The sequence below is a fragment of the Bacillus rossius genome, chromosome 14, assembly GCF_032445375.1.
Source record: "Bacillus rossius redtenbacheri isolate Brsri chromosome 14, Brsri_v3, whole genome shotgun sequence".
Taxonomy (NCBI): domain Eukaryota; kingdom Metazoa; phylum Arthropoda; class Insecta; order Phasmatodea; family Bacillidae; genus Bacillus; species Bacillus rossius.
In genome coordinates, this window is record NC_086341.1 from 25,201,789 (window position 1) to 25,227,247 (window position 25,459).

The following is a 25,459-nucleotide window of genomic DNA, read 5'->3' on the forward strand; positions in this document are numbered from 1 at the left end:
GAAAGATTTTTTCTAATACCAAAAATTGATAAAAAAAAAAAAACCAACTGAAATCGAAAGGTTTTGACGAGCACTTAACATAACATGCATGTTACAATTTAATTGTTCTTTTTCGCAAGAATTTTCATTATTTTTCACATAAAACTGGACGAACTAGAAAAATGAAAATAAAAATGGCCGGTGGTGGAGCCGCCCTTGCCAGTAATACTTAATATTGTAAAATAGCTGAAAACATATTTGATAAAGGGCTTCTTTAGAAAATCCATGTTTGTCATGAAAACATACGAAAATGTAAATAATTTTGTTTAAAAATGATATTATCTTTCACTGTGCGAATGTTTAACAAGTGAAAACATGATTTATATAATAAAAACAACATCGTAGCACAATAACAGCCGCGTAATTGAAAGTTTTTGGAAAATTACACTTCAAATCGGAAGGCGGAAACGCAAGCTGAAACGCAAGAAGTTGAAAGTTACGTGCGCGGTGTTTTTGCGTCTGGTGTAGTTATTAACTGGGTATTTGTAAACGTCGTTGTTGAAATCGGTGTTTTGCGTTTATTGCATATTTTTGCGTAGTTTATAAACTCGGCCTAGCGTCGTACAGAAGCGCCGTATAAACATATTCATCTATAACGGTCCTCCTAAAGTTCGAGAGATATTTTCACTCGAGCGGCTAATATTTACATACTACGACATAAACTGTGGACATCATTGATGGTTGTCACAGAAGAAAACTCAATAACGGACCGAAGTTTTATACATAAACACAAGGATAGCAAGTCAATATCTGCTGATGTCAAATGTTACATGCTTCTTAATGCTGACATATGCTGTTATTGGCTTGTTCTACGTGGGTGTTTGTATTCATCTTAGTTGTCCATTCTTCTCAGAATTTTTTTTTGTACTTTTACAAAAGATTCCTTTGGAAACCAATTGGCAAGAAATACTTTGTAATACTACAAGAAATATATTAAAGCTTTGTTCAACACACGGCTATGGTTATATCTGCTTATATGAAATACGTTTTTTGAAATAATACTAAGTGTTATTTTACCAAAACTAGCAAAAACTTTGTATTTTAATTCATGTGTCATTCAAGCGCAATGATTTTAAAACATGGAACAGATAATTGAATATTCAATAACAGGAATTTATTTTCTTTTATTATGTCTAAAACGTGCGCAGTTAATACTTGAAAGATATTCAGGGAAAGGTTTACATATAATTGAGGTACTGAGACAACACAAAGCATAAATGCCCGGGAAAGAATCTGAACCCAGTATTACTGCGAACTCTATTTTGTATTGATAATGTTGTTTTCATGTACAAGTACATATTTACAAATTTATGTAATTTTACATGAATACATATTTTTCATTTACAACAATAATTTACAGTGTTCAAGTTGTTCTATGATAACCAGTGTAAAAAAGCACTAGCGAATGTCCATAAAAGTAAAGACATACGAACACACTTGAGAAACCATTCTTTATTCCTGTCCAACGAGAGTACAAGTGTTTCTATGAAAATGGTAGCTTGTGAGCTATACTGTTTACCGGACCATTTCGGTACAGTAACCTCATTTTGGGTCGTATTACATACCAAACTAATAAATTTTGTATTCGCACATTGGTATTAGTTGTTTCCAGACCTGTGCGTTTGTAAGTTTCCGGAAAACTATTTGTGCCATTTGAAAGTTGAGCGACTATAAAAATTTTACTTTTTACTGTTAGTAAAACTTCAGTCACGAAACACGTAATTGAAAATGTTCACTTTTACATTCGTGAAACGTAAGCTTCGATGCCTACATATTATATTTCAGCTCAAAAAATATGGAATCAATAAATTTTTTTGATACCAAATAAAAAAATTCTTACACCCTTCAAAGTCAAGAATGATTTTTTCTGGAGCGATATTTATAAAGTTCTGATTATTTGTTTGCTTGTCTGCCTCACGTAGTTAGGTTTGAGGTTAAAACAACAATATTCCTATAAAAATAATAATTGTATTTTGAATATATTTTTGTTTAATCTTGATATCTTCTTTTGGTCACGAACCAGGAGTATCTTATGGTAGACTATATAGTGTAAGTGATAATTTTACTCGGCTGAGTTTTATTCAACTTAACATTACTTTTTATACTTGTTCCAGAAGGAATTTAAACGATGGCAAATGAAAAAAAAAACCTTCTTAATTTATTTGTTGAAAACTTCTGGACGTTGTGCTGAATGTGTGGTTAACATGCTACTTGATGCGAGTAATATTCTTAGTAAATTATGTTGTGAATGGAAAAGAAAAGTGTGACTTTAACGAATAGCTTGATTCGGTATTGACCTGAAATGGCTCGGAGGGGAAAGAAAAAAATAAAAGATATTACACACACTCCCTTTTTATGTATTTCCCTGTTCGAAACGAATTGTTTTAGTCCATCCAGTGTGGTCTTCCGAGGCAACTATTCGTGAAGCTTTTCGCCAGGGCTAATTTATTACGGACATAAAGTTAACATGAACTCGACATTAATTCCATCTTTCTTTTTTTAATTTTTTTTCTGCTCTTACGCCTGCGTGGAGCGGAGCAACCTTACGTGCGCGGGTCGTATCTCGTTTTATTTCAGCCGTAACAAATCTACGGAGAGAGGCGAGTGGACGGGTTGGAGAAGAAGGATTTGAGAAGGAGGGATAGGGGGGGAGAGAGAAACTCCGGGAGTGTGCATACTGTGGTAATTACACTGATGTAATGGCGGTTACAAAACTGTTGGCGTCCACTCGTTAATCGCGGCTACGCCGGCTGCCGTGGACAAAAAAAAGGGGGGGGATGGGGAAATATACAAAAAGACCTCGTGCTATTGCATTGGTTCTCTCACTCCCATTCTCTGACTCTCTGTCTCTCTCTCCTCCACCATAAACCCCCCTCGGAACTTCTTCAGATGGACCACCTGAGTTATGACCTGGGAAAAGCGCTCAGCGGATGACCAAGAAAGAACCTACACCCCCCCCCCCCCCTCCTCACCCAACCACCCTAAGACTCTGCTCCTAGCTCTCCAGGGCCCACAGAGATGCATAAAGAAACCTCGGCGGCAGTATATTCCCCTTAATTTACGGGCGAATTTACGACTCCTTGTTTCCGCGCCGGACATTTCTTCATTTACCTCCCCCTCCCCTCCCTTCATCTCATCACTTTAACACGAGACCTTTGCCTGCCCCCTGTACTTTTTCCACCATCGGCCACTCGGTCGTAAGTTATGTGTCTTTATCCGAGGGGGGCAAAAGTTCGCCGAGGTACGAACTGAAGCCCCTTGTGACTAATTTCATGGGACAAGTTATTTCCACGTTCGCCCCGGTCAAGGATAAATGTTTTTGGGTGGATCTGTACCATTCGAAGACGCTGTAAATCTTCGTTTAAAGGGGGAGAAATGGGAACAGACCAACTCTATATTGGTTCCATCAGTTTTTAAGCTGTAATAATCATTTGGTTTTTAAAATTTGGCTTCGTTAAGGCAGAGATCACCCATTTAGTGATCTTTAGTGGCAATAACATAGGGTCTGTTGACAGTATTATTAGTTTCAATAATTCTTGACATGAATTAAATACTAAACGCTAGTGATTACACGAGGAAAAATATTTAGAACACAAGTCACTTTTAACTACTGTAATTCAATTAAATTAAATGGCAAGCTTAAGCAACAAAACCAATTTTTTTTTTTAAATAAACCATTAGAATTTTGTTTTCGACCAAAACCTGTTAGACCAACAGGGCGTCATTCGGTTAGTATTTTCTGACATACAAATAACCTCAACAATGAGTCAAAAGCCTCCGGAATGTTTCTTGGACAGCAAGCCTTATGTGTGGACAGTGAATTCTTGACTTCTTAATTACGTGCCTACTTTCTCTCAGTTCAAACTTTACGTTTGGGATCAAACCTTTCTTGGTGCACAGCGTCCCTGCGCATACGAAATTGATGTTACTTTATTTACTAGCGAATTATTTAGCCTGTGACCGTTTTACATTAAATCGTGTTCACACTAAAAAAATTATATTATTATTTTTGTAAATAAATAATTAATAAATTAATACATTACGATATAACAACAAAATTCTTTTTGAACCAAACAAACATAGTTTCAATGCACAGTTGGTTTTTTTCAAATAGAACAAACACAACAAAACAAACACTGTTTTTTCTAAAGGTACACACAAAGGATCAAGGTATAAATTTTGTTCCCTTACGTAAATGGTGTAAGGACACAGTTCACCTACCATGTTGGATTTATTTATAAGTAGGACATATTTTTTTCGGATGTCCAACTATATAAAAACTTACATTCTGGGTTCCGCAAACAAGTTTTGTTGTCGCACGCACGTATCTCGTTGAAAAAGGCGAAGCAAAAGTTAACAATATAGATAAATGATTTTCGCAAGCTTTCACGGCCATTGTCTGAAGTAGCTTGGCTTCTGGGTTGTAGCCGTGTCCTTGGCGAATAATTCACCGACGTTTCGGTCGACATTGCAATCACCATAATCAGGTAGCAGTTACCTACTGAGGTTCTTACAATTTATCCTGCCTTTATATACCATCGCCTGAGGGGAAGGTGCTTCCTGATTGACTGCAGCTGTGGGCCAATGAGAGCCTTCCTTTCTTCCGGTTGGCCGGGCTGTTTTGCCAATCAGGGGGTGATCTGTCTGATGTTGGATGTGGAGCTATGTTTCGAGGATTTCTAAAGAGTGGGTTCCATACTATTTTGCTTAATTGGTAGCCATCTTCTCTACTAATAATGGCTAAAAAATTAAGCAAACTATCCTACATCCAACATCAGACAGATCGCCCCTGGTTGGCAAAACAGCCAAGCCAACCAGAAGAAAGGAAGGTAGGTTCTGATTGGCCCACAGCTGCAGCCAATCAAGTCAAGTCAAGTCATCAAGGGGTTTCCCCCCCTTTTCTTTGATAATCCAGCGCTATTAGCCGTAAGGCCCTACCGCCCTGGGGCCCCCACGGGCGTGGATGCGGATACGCCGCATGCGCAACCGGGAAGAGCGTTAGAGCTTTTGGCTATGCAAAGGGACTGAGGCTACCCATCTCAGTTTATGCACCACCTCCGGCCCCCTACTCCAATCAGCTCACCAGCAAGTTGGATGCTCCCAAAGCCCTCTGGAGTCATCACTTCTGGCGCCTACCCCAGTCTCCCGCTCTCACACTGGGACCCCTCAATCACCCAGCGAACCCGCGGTCCGGTGGAGACCTACCCAACCTCTTCCAGCTGTCCAGGCTGGTAACCGGAGCTGTCCTCGTCGCTCACAACGTCAGTACTTCAAAGGGCTAGGGAACCCTGATACCTGCCCCTAAAGCACTCGGGGCACCACTCCCAAGTACGAGTCCTTCCCAACAAGAATCCTGGGCCTGAGAGGAAACCTCAGCGGGGCACCATTCAAACATGGGGGATTCTCCCCGTACTACGACCAACTTTTGGTCTCGTCGGCAGACTGTTCGCCGGTAGCTTGACCAGACCATCACACTTCAGAGTGCAGCCACGAGGTGTCCTCGTCGCCTCGGAAAACCCTCCGACCCGCCGTACCTCGGCCCGACGGGTTAACAGCCGGTTAAGGCCCGGATGTGACTGCACTCGTCTGGCGACGACCGCCGTCAACCCCAGCTGGAAAATGGCAACTACAGTGCCCGGGCTGGAGGCACCTGGGGGTTGCCTCAGTACCTCCACCGACTACAAGGCTAAAAGGGAAACCTCACCGTGCAGTTTACAGCTCGTTTTTAGGCCCGGTCACCTGCTCTGCAGCGCCACTGCCAGATAGGTCAAACCCACTCCCACCAAGGTTCTGATTGGCCCACAGCTGCAGCCAATGAGGAAGCACCTTCCCCTCAGGCGAGAGTATATGAAGGCAGGATGACTGGTAAGAACCTCAGTAGGTAACTTGCCCCCTGACGATGGCGACTGCAGTGTCGGGGAATCATCCGGCAAGGAGACGCGGCTGCTACCCAGAAGCCAAGCCTGCGAGGCGGGCGGGACGAAGGAGGTGGCCTCACCTCCATCACGAACCAGAGCTGGTCCGGCTCGGCGCGGCGACCCTTCCTCAGGTAGGCGCCGTGGAAGTCCGGCAGGTTGGCGTGGCGCGACAGGTCCTTGAGGACCCTCAGCTCCTCCCGGCAGCGCTCGGCCGAGTCCTTCTCCAGGCGCACCACCTTCACGGCGACCGTCTTCCTTCCTGCGGGCCGCCTCGTCCTTACACTCCTCGCACGGCATGCACGTCTGTGCTGGGACGGGTAGCCTCGGCCTCTGGGCACAGCTGGATCTCTGACACCTCTCCCGTCTCGCGTATACACGCCCGCGGCAGAGTGGGGCTCATGCTGAGAGGACTGCAGGGGGAGCAATCGTCTGTACAGTTTTACCCATTGCACTTGTCTGTCATTATTTCATATTTACCTTCCAAGCGGTTTAACTTGTCGACTTTTTGAGTGGCTGAACTTTCACAAAATGAAAAAATACAAATCGCATGCTTTTTTTTTCATAATTAGCTGGAAAAATTACATTTTTAAAGTTTTTGTGCAGAATGGATACAAACCTGTACGTTTAAGGTTTAAAGTAAATTTTACTGGCTCCTATGGGATATGCTTAAGTTTCTTTAAGAAAAATTATTTAATTTTACCTGGTACCTACTACTTGGCTTCTGGTTTGAGGTCATGACCGTGACAAACGATGTGAACGACGTTTTGGCATTTATTGTTGTAACCATCCTCAGGGGTACTTAAATGAAGGCTGGTGTTCTATCACAGTAATTTTTTGGGGCCATGCATTTCCAGACACTACTACAAACGTGGCCAACCATATTTCCCTGTGTAAAAAGCGTGCCAAAAAAACCAACTCGTCAGTTTCCTTGAAGATGGCCGTAACAAGAAATGCCGAAACGTCGGGAAAACGCACGCAGCCTCAACCAGAAGCCAAGAAGTATGCATGGTATTTCGTATCAACCAACTTTACCTTTGCTCAAGGTTACGTTTGACTATTTACTAGCTCGTTAATCCAAAAATTTTATTGTTCTTACCAAAAGTTTGGGACTAATAACATCGATTCATTATTGTATTTTTGCTTCGAATCACCTGCGGGTGATACACGAGTTTTGCCAGGAAGTAGAATGTCGCAGCACTAACGTTGATGCTCTTTATTTAGTTACGGAACTCATAACTATGCCCACAGGTTGCAATAATGTAGTAATTGTACTGAAGATCATTAAGATCAATTCTCCTTCTATAACTTAAAAAATAAGAGAGTGGTTGATTTGCTGATTTGTGTTAAAATAAAAGCAAAGTTTAAACATAAGTGTAAGCGGCTCGCCTAGTCAGAGGCTTGTTTGTGTTAGTGAGGCGAGATGATAAGTGCTTCTAGCGCGGAATCTCCTCTAAGCGCAAGGCTGTGAACTAGCGCGCAGTGTTCTAGCAACCCATAGCATTATATCCAAGTACCTTGAGTGGTTTCATGAATCTTAACTGTGCGTTTCATTTCGAAAAATTACACTGAAAATACATATTTGAGCCATTCTCACTTTCCTAAAAAAATACAGTTGAAAAACAGAATATGGAAACAGTACCACTTATCCGCCTTCAGCGCATTCTTAAATGCTTTTAGTAAACAGACACCACTCGGATATCTGGAGCAGTTTTCAAATCGCGTGGTTTCTGCTGTGGCCCTCTGCGCACCGCATGTGTGTCAAGGTTGGCGGGGCCCTTAAGGATACTTGCCCTTCTATTAAAATGGTCTGGAACGCGCGCCTAGTCATCCTAGGAGTCACGCAGCCAGCTCTTCCCGAGTGCGCTGCGGGTGGTCCACGCACTAGGCGTAAGGCTAGCAAATTGAAGTCAACGGACCAAACTATGCGAGTATAGTGCTATGAGAGTACATAACTTTACCTCGCCTTTAGAAGGATAGACGAGTTAGCGTGGAAAGTTCTTCAGGAAACACCGGCAGCGTCATCACGGAGACTTCAATGCAGGAAATAAAAGAAGCCTGGCCCATCGATTCATGCAATCTAAAGGCGATGAGGAGCTTCGAAGTGTGCAACAAAACTTCCACTTTGCCACGATTAGAAAACCATTTAATTTTGATGAATTATCGACACTGCAATGGGAAAACAATTTTATGTAGATATTGTTATTCAAATTGGAATTTAATTTCATCATACCCTAAAATATTTGTCTTTATTTTAAGTTAAAAGTTACAAAATAATTTTAAGTTTTAGGAGTATTTTAAAGGTAAAATTAAACTATGCTAACTGCATTGAATAAAAATCTGAATGATTGAACTAATTTAAGTATTTTTTTAAAGTTTGATTAATATATATTCTGATACTTTATCAAAATTAGACAGAAACAAATTGAAATTTGTTAGTAGTATTCTAGGTAGCTTAGTTTTAATTTTGATTGCTTTAATTAATAACATGCTTCCCTGGAATTTGTGTAGTGGAAGAGCAAACGAGTGAATTGCGAGCCAAGCTTTGCAAAGAAACACGAAAAGGATTGCAATATTTTGCATCCAAGATGATGTCTTGGTTATGAAGTGGTGTAAGAAATTACTTCTTACTTTCAAAAACTCTTAAAGTTCTCGGTTAATACATTTTAAAAAGCCAAATAAACTTTTTTTTTTAATATTTATCTGATAAAGAAAACAAAGTCTAGAGTTCTGAAATATCTTCCCACAGTAAAAATTATGAGTTTTAAGGTTTTCTGGATAATGAAGTTTTTACACATTCTTTTAAATTTGAAAAAAAATAAAACCAACTGTATATAGTAAAACAAATACTTACCTGAAGCTACAATGATATATTTGGAAAATCTTTGTTAGTAAAGAAAGATACAAAAATAAATAGCAGCTCAAAGAAAACTATCATATTGCCTTGGTTTTCAATATTTAAAAAAATAATTAACCAGGCGTCAAAAGGCATTTATTAGTATTTTTTTTAACATATTAATAGCTATTAAAAGCAATATCCATTCAAACTAATGAACCAAATATTATTGTATGAAAGTTTCTAATAGTTCTAAAATTTTGGGTAGGTTTATAAACTTCACAAGAAATACAAGAGCGTAAAAACGCAGTACTCAACAAACGCAAGGAAACTATTGTCGTTTGTAAAAAAGGCATGTCGAACGATATTATGAACCCTACAGCTTGAAACTGTAAAATGGAAAAAAAAAATCTTCAAGAGGCTTTTTACCATAAACAAGGTTTTTCACAAAAAATTGATAAAATTCTTAATAGTTTGTTTCAAAAGCATCATTTTATTTCACTGTGGAATAATTTATTGAGACAAAAACATAATGAGTGTGATGTAACTAATATATTATCAACCTAGAAACTTTTCCGGAATATTTCACTTCCAATTTGGATGGCGAAAACGCAAGCCGAAAGGCAAGAAATCGATACTTGGCGATGATTGCGTTGCCTCGTTGCCTAGTGTGTACCCTAAAAAGGATATATGAAAACATTTTTGACGTGACAACGTCTAATAAATCGATGAATGCCGGCTGTACGCACGAAAAAGTGTCCCACTACGGATGTCCCACTACGGATGTGTTATGTTTGCTCATTGTACGCATGCGTGGCATCTCTCTTCCACTCGATTGGAACAACCATCGATTTTACTTTTCAATCATATTTTCGTCGTTTGAATTATTAATATTATGTAATTTAACGATCGTCCACCGATTTTCAGCACAATCGGTACGGTTATTTAAAAGTAATGTTGAAAATTCAAATACGTTTTGAACCAACAATGGTGTTTTACAGTTACACATAATAATTCAAATTACACCCGGGATCTTTTGCACAATGTTTTAAAAAATATTGTAACACATTATAAATAAGTTTGGTGTATTTGGGATGCGTATTTGTTATAAAATCGTGTTAATATTATACCCCTACCGTGAACAAAGTTTTTATAAATAAACAAATAAATAAATATATATATATATAAATATATATATAGCATTTGAATCTACATGACCTTAGTATGGCCTCGTGGGCTTGTGGTTAGCGTACCTAACTCTTAAATTAAAGGTTGTCGTTTCGAAACCCGGCAGCTGCGAAATTTTTTTTGTACTTGTATAAATAAATATGGCGTACGCAACATTTCAAAAGTAATCAATATATTTGAATTAATGAATGCAAATAAAAGTAAATTTATTAATTCAATTGCACATTTCATTTCACTCCTTTGTATCCATACAAAATAGTGATAATTCAATAAAAATGATTTAATTTTATTCATAAAAGTAGCAGAGGTAGATTTTATCATGCAAAAGATTGAAAAATTAAAAAAAAATCTTCCTCAAAGAATATAATATTTTTAATGCCTAAATGGTTTTGTTGCAAAAACCTATTACAGCTCAGTCTCAGGCCGAATATGATATTTCCTTTTCTTCTGGATCAATAATTTCATCAATGTTTTGTTATGACGTTGTCACGTTAAACTATCGTCCGTAAACCGACTTTACAGACAACCAGTTTTTTTATTAAACTTCTCGCTCCTTGCGTTTCTTGCGTTCTGAGTTACTTGCGAAGTTATACCCGGCCTAAGTCTAGAGATAAAGTACACGCTCTCTGTCGTTTCTCGGTTGAAAACTGGTACGGTTTGTCCTATAGGCATAGGTTTGAGACGCATTTACATGTAATACCAAAGGTTTAAGACCGTTTGAAAATTTAATATCATAATATTAAGGTTCTAATTTTGTCATAAATTGCTTACTAACTGAAAAATATCTCATAAAAACTACTATTTAATGGCTTCTGACGCGTATTATATGGGAATAGGGAAGTATGGGGCAATGTATTTCTTAAGGGACTACGATTTTGTGGTGGCTTCTTGCGGCGGCTGGCCAATCGTAAGGATTCGGTCAAGTTCGGGTGTGTTCGTCTCTCGTTGCTTACGATCAGGAACTCGTCAATCATTTATGACGACGCCACATCCGCCATATTGGAATCCAAAAATTATGAGAAATCTGTAATTATTTAGCTAAAAATTTTCGCCAAGAATTCCAAAGTAATCAAAAAATTCGCTTATTAAAATACATAATTATTGATTAGATTGTTTTCTGTCCTTGGTTCGATCCTTGCTCGATGCAAAACATTGAAATTTCAGTTCACAAACTGAATGTGCCTTTTTACTAAATACATGCTTGACCGCTTAATAGACGTGCCTAGACACCGACTGTACGAACTTTGCCAACAACTGGTCGTGCCTGGTCGCTTGCTGGACATGCCTAGCTGATAACTGGGCATGTTGGCCATAAACTGAATGTGCCTGGACGGTGATTGGACGTGCCTCGTTAATTGACTGTCATGCAGATTTGCCTTGAAAACACATGTCAAGGCATGCAGAGTACTTGCTTCGTACTCTAAGAAGATTTCATAAATCTTCTTTGAGCAGTAATATGCTTGTTTTTTTCATCTTGTAGAAATTACATATTTTTTTAAATTTGTAATTTTGTTCTTTTATTTCTCGAAAATGTCATTTCAATGTTAACTTAAAATAAATAAATATTTTTAACTGAAATTATATATTTTTTTTCATTGTGCAAGGATCAAACCAAGGTCTGATATCGATCGAATGTCAGTAAATTAATTGTTGATTTATTGTACATTTTTGTTATTTTTCCCGAATTTCTAGGTTAATAATAACGAATTTCCAAGATGGCGGCCAACATGGCATCGGCAGCTTACTGGCAGCTGGTAAATGAGGAATTTAACTCGTTTTTATGATTTTTCACTAATTTTTTTAAAAGAGTGATTTTTTTACATAAAATTACTTTTTTTTATCAAGTAAAGTTAAAACCAAGGACAAGAATCTATAGAATTAATTGGTGGCTGGTAGATAGTAAATTTATACCAATTTTAGAATTTTTCACCATATTTTATTAAATAAATATTTGTAAACCAAAACATTAAATTTTTTTTCCAATATGCATGGTTTGAACGAAGGACAGAAATAAATCGAATGAATAATTTTTTTAATATGCGAATTTTTTGATGATTATTAGAATTTTTTTTTTTAGAAATTTTAACTAAATAATTACATATTTTCAGAATTTTTGGATTCTAATCTAAAGGATGTGGCATTGTCAAAAATGATTGTGGAAGTCCTGATCATAAGCAACGAGAGGCTAACACACCCGAACTTGACTGAATCCTTGCGACTGGCAAAGCCGCCACAAGAAGCCACCACAAAATCGTATGCCCATAAGAAATACATTACGCCATACTTTTCTGTTTACAACTACTGTTATCAAAATTATATAGATATGTTAGTACTTTTTTTTCTGAACTCATATTAGCTTGGGTAAATTTGTTCACAAATTACGATTTTAAAACCAAATCACCGTTTTCTTGCGAGATTTATTTTTCATACTAGATACGGTATATGTATCAATTTTCAGTTTTAATAACTATTAAAATTAATAAATAACTTCCAAAAGAAATTTACTACAAAAATATAAAAAAATATTAAAATATAGTGATGGTCTTCAGCTTTTGGTCGTACTTGCGCTTTCTGGAAACGTAAAGAATGTGAGTGCAGTGGCGCTCGTATGAGACAAAGATGGCCATTACTTTGACTTCCTAGCCTCTCCTCCCATAAAAAAAAACAGAACGATGACAACAAACTAATGTACTCCAGTTCGCACCTGACCTATGAAGTGGGTTCAGTTATTTTTTTTAATGTATAAGTTTACATTTTTAGTGCTACTGTAATGTTACTTTTTTAAAATGTAATAACTCAAAAATAATTATTGTAATGTCTTTTAGAGACGTCAGAAATGCATTAAAATGGCCTTTTAAAGAGCTGTTATTTTTCAAAATTTCTAACTTAACATTTAAATAGGAATAAATTCCACACCAAAAGTAAGGAACACTATTGATTTTTTTTGGGGGGGGGGGGGGGGTGGATAAGGGGAATGTATATACACACCTAAATGTATATACACCTAAATGTATATACCCCTTAAGTTATAAAATCATCTACAAAATAACGGTGAAGACAGTATGTTAATGAAGGTAATTATGTAATTTTTTTTTTAAATAACGTGTTCAAGATTTAATTATTATTTTTTTTCTTTTAAAAATCACCCCCCACTCCTTCCCGAAAAAAATTGGTTGTCTGTAAAGTCGGTTTACGGACGATAGTTTAACGTGACAACGTCATAACAAAACATTGATGAAAAGATTGCATACTTTTATGAATAAAAGTGAATCATTTTTATTGAATTATCACTATTTTGTATAGATACAAAGAAGGAATGAAATGAAATCTACAATTTAATTGATAAATTTACTTTTGTTTGCACTCATTAATTCAAATATGTTTATTACTTTAACGAAGAGATTATTTTAATGTTTCAAGTTTAATGTGCCTCGAAAAAGTCAAATCGATGTTTGTTCCAATCGAGTGGAATAGAGATAGATGCGGCGCAAGCGTACAATGAGCGTAACGGTACACAGCGTAACGGGACAATGCGCGTAACGGGACACTTTTTCGTGCGTGCAGCCGGCGTTCATCGATTTATTAGACGTTGTCACGTCTAAAATATTTGCAGGGTCCTCCACGTGGTGGGGTGGGGGATGCGAAAGCTCGGATGGCTCGCGCTTGTTCTCACCTGCTTCGGTGTCCACGGCCTGGAACACCTCAGTGAGCATCCCCGAGGCGATCCTGGAGCCCAGCTCGTAGCGGCCGCCAGGGTCCGGCAGCTCGTCCAGCTTCAACTCGCCGTCCGCCATGGCTTCTTCACTCCGCGGAAGAAAACAATACATTCAGCACTCGCGAGAGACTCGGTAGCGAGCATGTTGCTAATACTCTTACAGTATATACACAAAGATCTACAGCCTTTGCCTACACAGACTCCCTCGGTGACTTGATCCCGTCTCAGGACATAATCCAATTGGGAGATAAAGTGGATCTTTTTACATGTCCAAGTTTCGGACATGTCCAAGCTGGGACATGGGTTCTGAGAACCGGGTAAATAGACACGCCAATTTACGATCGCGGCATGGATTATGACAACTTATTACAGCTACGTCGAGAGGTTGAGGAGACACATCCCAAATTTCGGCGCCACCGAACAAGCCATTGGCCCGCCGTTTAACCCCAGGTTACCAACAGTGCTTGGCCTCCACTGGGGTTCCAGGCAGTACCGACACGGGCCCGCGCCTATCACATCCCTGGGACCTCTCGGTCACCCAGTTGCTCGGGATCCAGGCGAGGACCTCCGCCTCTACTAGCTCTACAGGCTAGTAGCTCAACACTTCCACTCGTCAACAGAGCGGGGACTCCTCAGAGTGTGCTCCAAGCTTGGGAGCTACCACTGCACTTACAGCCGGCATTCTCACGTTCCCCTCCCACATTTGCGCCCTAATAGGGTAGGTTGGGAGTAGCATTCCAGTTCGCTTTTTATAAACATTCCAGAGCTTTTAAGAAAAACAGAACTGTTAGGGATCACTCATTTTTGTTGATCGGAAGGGTATCATAGCTGCGGCAATTTCCAGCGGCTGTGTATGTATATATATTGTTACGAACGTGATCAAGGCTGGGACACGTGCAGGTGCAGAGTTGGCTGGCAACTGCCGCAACATGATATGCGCTGCGCGCGCCTGGAAGATAACAAGGATTGTCGCTTTACCCCCTCCTTCCCACCACTCCCCGCGCGGCGCACTGCCTTTGACACGTAACTGAAACCTGACAGCTGTGGAGTTACGCGAGCCGCCGACACGTGTTTCGAGAGATTCCTGCCGCCGGGTCGGCGCGGAATGACGCGACTGGCCCCGGCCGCGCTCGCGAGTTCTGGAAATTGCGGCTGATAGATAAAACGAGTACGGCGGCCTTGATGGAGTTGAAGTCGGAGTTCAGAGAGTAGGAGTTCAGTCGGGAGTTCTCGAGTGCGGCGCCGGAGTCCCGCGACGGAGGTCCACGAGAGGTGCTGCGGCAAGAGTTGCGCCAGAGGTGCGGCCCAGCGAGGTGTGCTGTGTGTGAAAACGAGTGACTAGGGAAGCAACATTTTAAAGTGTAATTGATTATTTGTAATTTTTTAGATTATTTGTAAGTGACATACCTAAGTAGTGGCAATAAATAAAACTGTGTGTGTGATAAAAAACTTTAATTTCGGCTATCCTTTACGAACCCGCAGTAAATCGTAACAATATATATACATGCTTTGGTGTGTTGAAACTAAGTTTTCAAGTATTGATATGTTGTACATACATAGAATAAAAAAGGTTAAGTTTCTTATATTTTTTAACTTTTTAATGGGCCATTTATTTCTGGCAATGGTACAAAAACTAAATTTTGGATTTAGTTTATGTTAAACAACTAAAATACATCAATATCAGGCACAAAAGTTTATCTTTACATTTTGTCTAATTTATAATGGTGGGAAGTATACTTCCCATGGCCCACAGCAGGAACAAAAAATATGTAACATCTTTACTTTGTCTTTCACTATTCCTTCAAACTTACATCCTCCATGAAAAGCTGTTTTCTTCAATAGTTACCTAATGACATCCTGAGATGTCAAACACATGTTATTTTACATGAAACATTCTGAAACATGGTTCAATACACAATGGTACATTGCATGTTTTGCAAATATACCTCGTTCCCTTGTCGTGCACTTTCATTGAGCAGAGACGGCACATTCTGTATGTTTTTTTTTCTCCAAAATAGGCATGTGGTCACCTACTTTCGTATACCACACCCCTTTCGAAACAGTCATCTTGTTGCTCAGGAAGCTTACATGTGTTCATTTTCGTTTTCTATTTGAGAAATAACAATCAACTGTCTTGCTAGTAGTAGCCGAAATCTAAGGTGGTCATGAGATGCCCATTCTCTTCTCCTGATCTTCCACAAGATAAATGCATTTACAATTGCTAAGTCAATGAGGTAATACATGATTCTGTGCAACAATTTTCGGGAACTTCGACCTATTGCATAACGTTCCCGCAGTTGATCAAAGTGATCAACGCCTCCCATGATCTCATTATATGTAACAATACCAGTTTGGCAGCTCACATGACAACTTGTTCCATCCTTGTTCTTCCTTGAGACTGTCGTGGTGCACATAGAGTTGTTTTAGGTTGTGAGAATGGTTACCGGTTTCCTGTCCATCCATTTGATGGCTGCAATACCTTCTTTGCACTGGAAATGAAACTCTCCTCTCTTCAGCTGCACTTTCTCTTTCAACATTGCAGGAAGTCCTTTTTGGTTTGTTCTTGCAGTGCCAATGGCATAAATGTTATCCTGCCGAGGTGATTTCATCAGATTTACAGTGGTGAAGAAGTTGTCAAATGCCACGACACAACCTTTTCCTTTTAGATCTCTTGTTAGGCTGAGCACTACCCTTTCACCAAGTGTATCAGCCATACTCTCATCTGTAGCCTGGCCAGTGTGAATTTCAAATTTCAATACATACCCATTTCTAGAATTGGCTAGACATCACACCTTGTAGCCCCTTTCACAGGTTTCTTGGGCATGTATTGTTTGAGTGACGACAGCCTCTTGAAAGGTATCATACTCTCGTCAACAGCCAACACACTAGATGCACTGTATGCCTCAGCAATAGTGTTTTGAGGTTTGTGATAAGAGGCCTAACTTTTTGAAGTTTATCATTATTTGGATGATCCCTTGAAAGGATGGTCTGATTATCATTGATGTGAATTATTTCAGTTATCTTATTGAAATGTTTAGACGTCATTACTTGCGATATCGTAGGCTGGCTGAGTGCAGGATCAGAACTCCAATACTGATCATCTTGTTTCAGTATCATCATACCAACCAGAATCTTCATTCCAAACCATGTTTGGAATTCTTCTACACATGTTTTGTCCCAGTTGCTTGTTTTACTAACATCACTGTGGTTCCTCTGTTTCCTTTACACTTCTGTTGCATACAAATTGGTTTGTTCAACAATGAATTCTATGATTTTATTACTGAATATTTGCATGAAAAAGTCTTTCTCTGTACTAGTTAGTGTTAGCTAATGAGTGATTTTCCATCAACATCCATAATGACATCTAGTGAATCAAACTGACTTGCATCCTGAGACCAGTCATCCTACATCTGCTCAAATTCAGTGTCACTGCTATCCCTATCATCATTTTCATATTCAAAATTTTTCCTACATGAATTACTGCGTGTCTGACTGGTGCTACATTGTGAATTAGATCAACCATGCCTATCACTCACTTGATCTACAATGTGCGCACTACTTGGTTCCCTACTGGTGCCTGGCTGCAGATCTGAAGTCCGAAAACTACTCTCCTGATTCTCGATCAAACAAAATTCTTCTTCTGCTCCTTCATCCGGACCTCTGTCGGAATCATCAGTGTCACTTGGAAGTGTAAAATATAACTCAAGAGCTTCCTCGGTGGAAATTCTCTGATGTTTGTTGGGCATTTTTGCTGCAAGTAGACAAAAATGTGAAATTACTATCTTTCGTAGTTCACTGAAATCTTGCTGAACATTTTTTTCTGTAAACAAAAACTAGAATGTAAAGTTAGGAAAAATAATTACTCCAATTACTTGATAAAATACACTCGTAGCATTATTTTACTTACCAAAACACATTAGATTCATATTTGGGGCTTCTGAAATTCACTCGAATCAATAATAGTAAAATTGTATTTCGTGCAACTTTCTGGCACCTTCTCCTTCGTTTCTAATGCCTGTCATTTGTTTTCAAGGGTTACCAAATGTTTATTTATAGTTTACTGAAGTAACCGACACGTGGCAGACTAAGTCCGAGGTGGTAAAACAATTTACCGCGGCCCTTTAACAAAACGACCTCGGTGGGAAGTATACTTCCCAATAAAGACTCCATTAAAATCAATATTGACATAAAAGCTAGTATTACGAATATCAATCAAAATACAAAAAGTGTTTATCAATATTTCTAAACCAAAACAGTTTCTTATCACACGAAAGTGTTTTAGAATTATTTTTATTACGTTAATGACTCCGCTTAGTGCCTGGACTCAACGTTATGTTGAAAATGGGCGGAAGGTAAATGTGAGAAGGGCAACTTACAAAATTTACTTATTTTACCCGATGCCGTAGTAAAATGATACAGTCACAACAAACCACCCCTCGGTTTGAAATAATTTTCCAACAAAAAATGGAATGATTTTTAATATTTTTTATATAAAATGGAAAATTAAAGGATGTAAATTTCCCATTAAAAGGTACATTCTACCATTTAGATGAGTTCTTTAAAAAATCAGCAAAGAGAGGAAAAATTTAGGGTAAAACCCACAAAATTTGGATGATAAGTAGGTTCTGCATTGCGTAATTTCTGAAGTAAATATAAATAACTAATTCATGACACATAATATCACAATTATATGCAAGGTTTTTTTTGTGTCTTACTAACACTGAGCTTTAAAATGTATTTTATTAGCTTAGACTGTATTCAACGGGTGGTTGTACTTTTATTTTGCAAAACTGGACAATATCGGCGATATATATATATGGTGTTTTTGAAAGGTTGTCTGAATTGTTGCCCCTTGGATGGGCAGCCCTTCAGGATTTTTCTGACAGTGGTTAGTTTAGGTTAGGTTAGGTTAGGTTAGGTTAGGTTAGGTTAGGTTAGGTTAGGTCACTTTACAAACTAACCACTGTCAGAAAAATCCTGAAGGGCTACCCATCCAAGGGGCAACAATTCAGACAACCTTTCAAAAACAGTGCTGTTAGAAAAATCCTGATGGGCTGTCCATCCAAGGGGCAAGTTTTCAGGATTATTTAAACTCTTAAAGGAGCGTGTTTTCAGAAATTGGATGGGCTGCCCTTCCAGTCTCTGTACAAATAAACCACTGCCAGAAAAATTCTGAAGGGTTGCCCTTCCAATGGGCAACAATTCAGTCGCCCCTGCATTTCACGGTCCAGCCAGCCACGATCCACTGATTACAAGTTGGTTCCTTACCCGTTTAAACACAACCTATTACTTCAAGTGCTCTCATTTGTGTCTCTCGTGCCCGTCTTTAAGGTTGGTTGGTTTTTTAAGCCATAGCGAAACAAAACAGATTCAGTGTTAAGAGGAACGTGGCTCGACATGGCATGGACTATAGCTATTGGGAATTGTCGATGTCAACATATCTGTACGATGTAAAATTTGACATAATTGTAGAATAATCAATCACTCGCTTCCAGTGGTTTTCACATGCAATGGGGATAGTAAAATAAATAAAAAATATATATTATTTTATCAATGCCCTGACATGACATTAAATTAGATGATAATCTTTTACTTTCTTGTATAGAGAAATATGAAGAAAAAAAACTTGATATCGTTTATGAAATTTTTGTTAATTTTCACGTTATCATATTTTATTAAAAGCAGTAAGATATAAAAATTGTAAATTAATTCATATTTTCTTTAAGAGTTAATTTAAAAAAATTATAATTCAGCAAAATCGGTACGTCATGTGCACTGTTGTAAGAATGTTAAAATAAAATAAAAATGGGGAAATAGTAATTAACTTATTAATTAAATTAAATCTTCAAAATAGTTTTATAAACGTACTTTAAACTAAATAAATGTCACAATATGACATATTGTCAAGTCACAGATTCTCATTTACTTTGCAGTAAAACTGTTTTTACGTCACCTGCTTGAAAAAAAAAACACAATAGGGTGCGTTTTTTCTGGCACCTTAAGTTTGCGGTCTTGTAATAAAGCAAATTGGGGACTTTTAATGTTTAAAACATTACAGGGGAAAAAAACGTGAGCAAGTCTTTCAGTATTCGCCAAATATGTGCAACGTCTATCCTCGGTAACGAGCAAATTAGTGAGTTCTCATGTTGCAGATACACTTATAATACGAAACTCGGACACGAAACTAAGCGTAAAATCCTTTAAAATATTGCCAAGCGTAATAAATATACGCAATTTTTTTTTTCAAACAACATTACTCGACGCGAATCACACGTAGACTCCACACTCGCCGATACATGTCGTCTATTAAATCATTTTTTTAGCAGACCGAAATTTAAAATGATATAATGAAAAAGGCCCCGATAAAAGACAAAAAAAAAAAAAATAACTAAAACCCGGCTTTGGAACTGATTTGCGACCAGGAATTTTATTTAAATACTGCCGATAAAATTCATTGAACAGTAACTATGTACTACAGGGTTTCCTTTGGCTGTGTGAACTTTGGTTCGCGCCATCCGCCACAGATGGCAGCACCGTGGTAACACATTACTCGCACCAACTGCTGTACACCGAGGGGAAGCCTACGATTCACTCGTCCTTCTGGACATACCCGAATACTCACGTTGGCAAGCCTTCTTTTCACAGACGAGAGAGTCAAACCCGAAGTTCCCCAAAGTTCATGCTCGCTTTTTTTTTCCGTACCACAACAAGTGTATTTATTTGGGGGGGAAAAATTCGCGGGCATTTATTCTCCAAATGCGCGGGTTTAACCTATAATATGTCATTCTTAAAATTAACAAGAAGTAATTATAAATACTTTAAAACATTGTGGATGGTTGGTTATATTAGGTAAGTATAGCTACATTAAAAATACTGTAAAACGATTTTATGGTTGCTTAGCAAATAACTTTTTAATATGTAGCTATCCAGCGCTAGAAAACAGTTTACATGATTTCACAGTATCTTTAAGGTAGCTATCCTAACCAAATCAACCGTCCACAATGTTTTAAAGTATTTATAATGTAGCTAACCTAACCTAATTGACCATTAGACGAGTGAATCGTAGGCTTCCCGTACACCGAGAGCTAAGAAGTGAGGTTACCTGCAGTGTTCCCGGCTGTGAGTTCGTCCGTGCGCGCGCTTCGACCTCGCCTCGAGGAACCAGCGGGTGGCGTTCGACTCGGCAGCCCGCGGAGCAGTGACGTCTGCGCGGGCCCCGACGGCCGCATTAGGAAGCCCTCGAAGCCACCTCCGGGCGACCCAGCGACGGCTTTGCGCGTCCGGGGCTTCCCCCCACCCCCCATTCCTCCTGCACGTCCCACACCGGCGCTGCTGATCGCATTACTTCAGGGGTGTACGTGTGTTAGCGAGGCGCTCGCTGGTGCTTCCAGCGCGGTGTCGCCTCTGGACTGGCGCGCAGTCTTCTCCCAGTGCACTGAGCGGTGACCGTAACATTACATTGCGCAGAAATCAAGATAAAGGTGTAATGCAAGTCCCTCAAGTGCTCTCAACAATCTGTACTGGTTGTTTTACATCTCAAAATTACTCTGAAAACATGCGTTTTTTTTATAGCCATTTTTAACTCTTCTAAAAAATACAGTTTAAAAACTTAATCCGAAATCAAAAGTACTTTTTTCGGCCCTCGGCGAACTCTTTAATCCTTTTCGTAAGCAGGGCCCCACTCGGATATCTAGAGTAGTTTTCAAATCGCGTTGTTTTTATGCGCACCGTGTGTGTGTCGGGGTCACCTGGTCAGGCGGGGCGATAAGGGCGAAGCTCGCCGGTTCTTCCAGCGCGATGTCGCCTCAACGGCTTCTCGAACGTGCGTAGGGCCACCGTGAGATTCAAGCGGCAACCGCGACATCATATGACGGAGAAATTAATACAAAAGATGTAATGCAAGTCCCGTGCTTTCAAGAACCTCTACCGGATGCTTCACGTCTGAATTAGTGATTCTGATAACACGCGTTTTAAGACATTTCCACGCTTATAAAAATACAGTTTTGAAAAAAAACACTTAATACTCATGTTGCACCCAAGCGATTTGAAATGTTTAAGCATATCGTTTACCACTTCAACATGGATTTCTGCTCGGCACAGAAAATTTCTGACAACTGCAACAAATGAGGTCCAGGATTTTTGCCGTCTCATTCATGGATTTTACGAAGGCTTGGTCCTTAATGAATTTTCTTATTTCTGGGCCGATAAATATTCCTGATTTAACTTTTTCCTTACTCATGTGAGGCATTCCCCCCCCCCCTTATACATGTGAAACATGATTCGTCTTTATCAAGAGCCTTTACAAACTGCTTCATAAGGCCCAGCTTGAAAGGCAGTGGCGGAAATATGATTTTATCTCCATAAAATAAGGGTTCGTTAATAACGTTTTTTCTCCAACTACCATGTCTTCTCTCTTAAGCCACTCTTGTCTAACACAGTGGTGTGTTTTGTCTCTGCTATCCCAGAGGCACAAGAAACAAGGATATGTGGTGCGGCCACTTTGCTGTACGAGGAGAAAGTTTACCATTTTTAAGTCCACACAAATCACCCATTGATTTTCACAATACCTTAAATTCTCCAAGTCCAATGCTATGGTGTTATATTTTCATTGTCGTTGAATGTGCAATTAGTATTGAACCATATTATTTGTTCCCATTGTGTAGAAGAACACATTTCAAGTTTCGCTTAGCTTAAAAAGTAGAGCTGATAGAAAAAAAACTCGTTTCATATTTAGATTAACCGCACTAATTCTAGCTAAAATCAGTTCCAAAATCCTAGGCACAATTTTTTTTTCTTATTGGCCTATGTTGTGATTCAATAGTGCATTTTTTTAATTTTAGTTGCTACCAATATAAATATACTACAGTTTTATTTCATTCAGGTTTATCACGTGTGCAAGTCTTATTAACATAAACGAAAAACCTTTCTATGGAAAATTAAAAAAACAGTTAAATAAAAGAAACGTGGCTGTGGCAACTTCAGAGAATAGTTTTGCATTTTAAGGTTTGGCTTCACTCTTAAACTTCCGAATAGACTTCGCAAAATACTATAACTTTGGCATGCATATAACTACATGCTACATTGAATATGCTGTTACGAAAAGTCTTTCGGAGCTTATTTATCAAAATCTTTGAGCGAAAATTGTTATGGATAAACCGGGTTCCCATTCTATAATTTAACTTAAAAGCTTGCTCGCGAAATGTATTTTATTTATTCTGAAATCAGAGTAGAAGTATTTTGGTAAAAATTATCATTTATAAACCAACATTTTTATTTTTGATAGCTTCGGTTCTAAGTTTAAAATTTTGTAAATTTTATAACCACGTCACATACAATTTTTTTAATGTAGTTTTAACTGTAGAGTACATTATCGCTGGGCACTTGTCACTAAACTTCACATTCACATTCACAGATCGATTGGGTCAAATATTTTTTTCCCAGGGATTATGGGATTTCGAAGAATACGTGTTGTGGGAATCACCTAACGTTATTTTTGACAGGGTGCACTCCAAAGGACTCGAAGTCTCGTCGTCAGGATGAGGATCAAAAGGTTCCGCCGAAAAAAAAATAGAGCGTCCGTTTAAATTCACGAGATAAGTTTCAGTGCAGCCAACGGCGCGCGGAGGTTATTCATTCACGGATTGTTGCTTGGGGAAAAAAAAATGAGGGTTGCCGGCTCCTATTTTTTTTTCGTGGGGCAATTGTTTGGCGATCTTTCTTGAAGAATGGCATTGCAGCCACTGGGGCGCGCTAACTATAAGGGCGTGTCGCAGAGTTCTGCGCCTCCAAAGCCCGACAAAGCCACGGAGCAGTCCAACCGAATACCTGCCCGTATCCCTAACAGGGAAAGAGAGTGTGTTAAGGGGGGGGGGGGGCAGACAGAGTAGCTTTCATCCAACCGTCCCCGACTGACGGGCAAATGACGCGCGCGCCAACGCTGAATAGTTTCCGAGTCATTTCCCAAGCAGGGTAGCAATGCGTGGATACTCCACCTAGCTCCATTCCACTAACTAAGAAGGGCTAGGTTCCGTAAGAACATACCTATACCTGTGGAAACCTTTCTTAATCCGAAAAGAATTTTGTTAATTTAACGAAACTAGTATTGAGTTAAAAGCAGTGCATAAAATTTTTAAAGTAAAAACAGAATCAAAATAAAACTTATTATTTGAGGTATTTTCAGCTATTATTCAGCTATTGCATGAATCAATACGTTTTGTCTATAAATATAAAATAGGATGTTGGCATGTGTGTACGAAGTCGATAAACTACACCATCGTTTGACCGATCGCCATGAAAGTTGGCGCATCACAGTGTTTTTTTTTCACGGAGAAGGTTTCTATGATATACATTTTTTTTGTAACTTTCAGCTAGATGTAGCTGCAGCACATCAACTTCTAAACCATTCAACCGATCGCCATGGATAAACAGAAAATCATAGGTCGCAGATATACAAACAGTAATTGTGTGTTATTTATCAGTGTCCACCACACCGTCATAAAGCACTATCCATTTTATTTAACTCGCAGAAAATATATCACCCTGTGTTCGGCCCGGGCAACGCCGGGTAATGCAGATAGTAAACATATAATCTTAAAATAAACATTAGGAAAAGTGTTATCAGAATTTTATCAGGTTAAACTGTCCTGATTACAAGTTAAACAACCATTTAGCAATCTTATACTTACTTAGCATACCCAGACACATATTATTCAACCAAACAGCTAACAGTTAAAAATATAGAATTTTTTATCAAAACATTTTGTTCTAATACAACTGCTAACAAGTTCTACAAAAAAATTCCTGAAGTAAAGGAAATGTAAAATTTACATCATTATTGCACCAAATTCTTTCCTAGTAACAAAATAACGGATTTTAATTTTGCAGTAACAAAAAGGTAACTTTATAGCAATTGTAACAAACTTTGCCACTAAAGAAGTTGTAGCAATATCTTATTTTACATTTAATAATATTGAATTTTATATATATATATATACACACATAAAAAATTAAAATTTTGTTTTCAGCAACACAACACAAATAAGAAGTTCGTAATTTAAAAAAAAATTGTATTCTTTGTGTCAAAGCCAGTGGTTTAATAGTTTAGTTAGCTTACCAATCACGGCTATGGTTACTCAAATATCTTTAAATCACCAGTAAAGAAGCAATATACGCAATAAATTGTAGGAAAGTATTATGTTTTACTTATTATAAATCATTTAGGTTTGGAATTTAGAAATTGCGGTAGAATATATGTATATTAATAAATTATCAAACGGGAAATAATATAAGAATATATATATATTGGTAAAATCATGCGTTATATTTCATTAACGAGCGAATTGTTGTGAACGGTACCATAAGTGCCTATTCCTCTTTAATGTAGGTTATACCAAAATCCACATTCTAATTATCATTATTTAAATTTAACATTTCTTTATTTACTTAAGTTGTGAAAAAAAATTAAAAAATTTGTGTATCACTAGTATATTTTCCTTGAATATAGTTCAGAGATATAATTTTTCTTATTTCACTACCTCCCTTTTGTTTCCATAAGGGTAAAATTTAAAAACAAAACTACAGTATCGTTTTTATTTCCAACTTAATATAGGTACGTCACTTTCGTGAATTCAGCAATACCCGTTGAACCAATAATACTAGACGTATCCAGTGCTAACCATTTGAATGTAAAACGTTCAAAAATAATAGTTTAATAGTTTTAAAATAATATCAATATTAAAAATGTTTTTACATCTCGTATTTAATTTT

General features: G+C 38.3%; 1 protein-coding gene across 1 annotated transcript in view; it reads right to left on the reverse strand.

Annotated features, from left to right (window-relative positions):
- Window positions 1-20,900, reverse strand: part of LOC134538730 (neither inactivation nor afterpotential protein C) — a 180,052-nt gene extending 159,152 nt beyond the window's left edge. Inside the window, exons 1-3 of the mRNA XM_063380190.1 lie at window positions 20,796-20,900; window positions 13,652-13,777; window positions 6,038-6,216 (exon numbers count right to left, since the gene is read on the reverse strand). Coding sequence (XP_063236260.1) covers window positions 6,038-6,216; window positions 13,652-13,772 — 300 coding nt within the window. The 5' untranslated portion in view covers window positions 13,773-13,777; window positions 20,796-20,900. The remainder of the gene's footprint in view (window positions 1-6,037; window positions 6,217-13,651; window positions 13,778-20,795) is intronic.
- Between the last annotated feature and the right edge of the window lie 4,559 nt (window positions 20,901-25,459).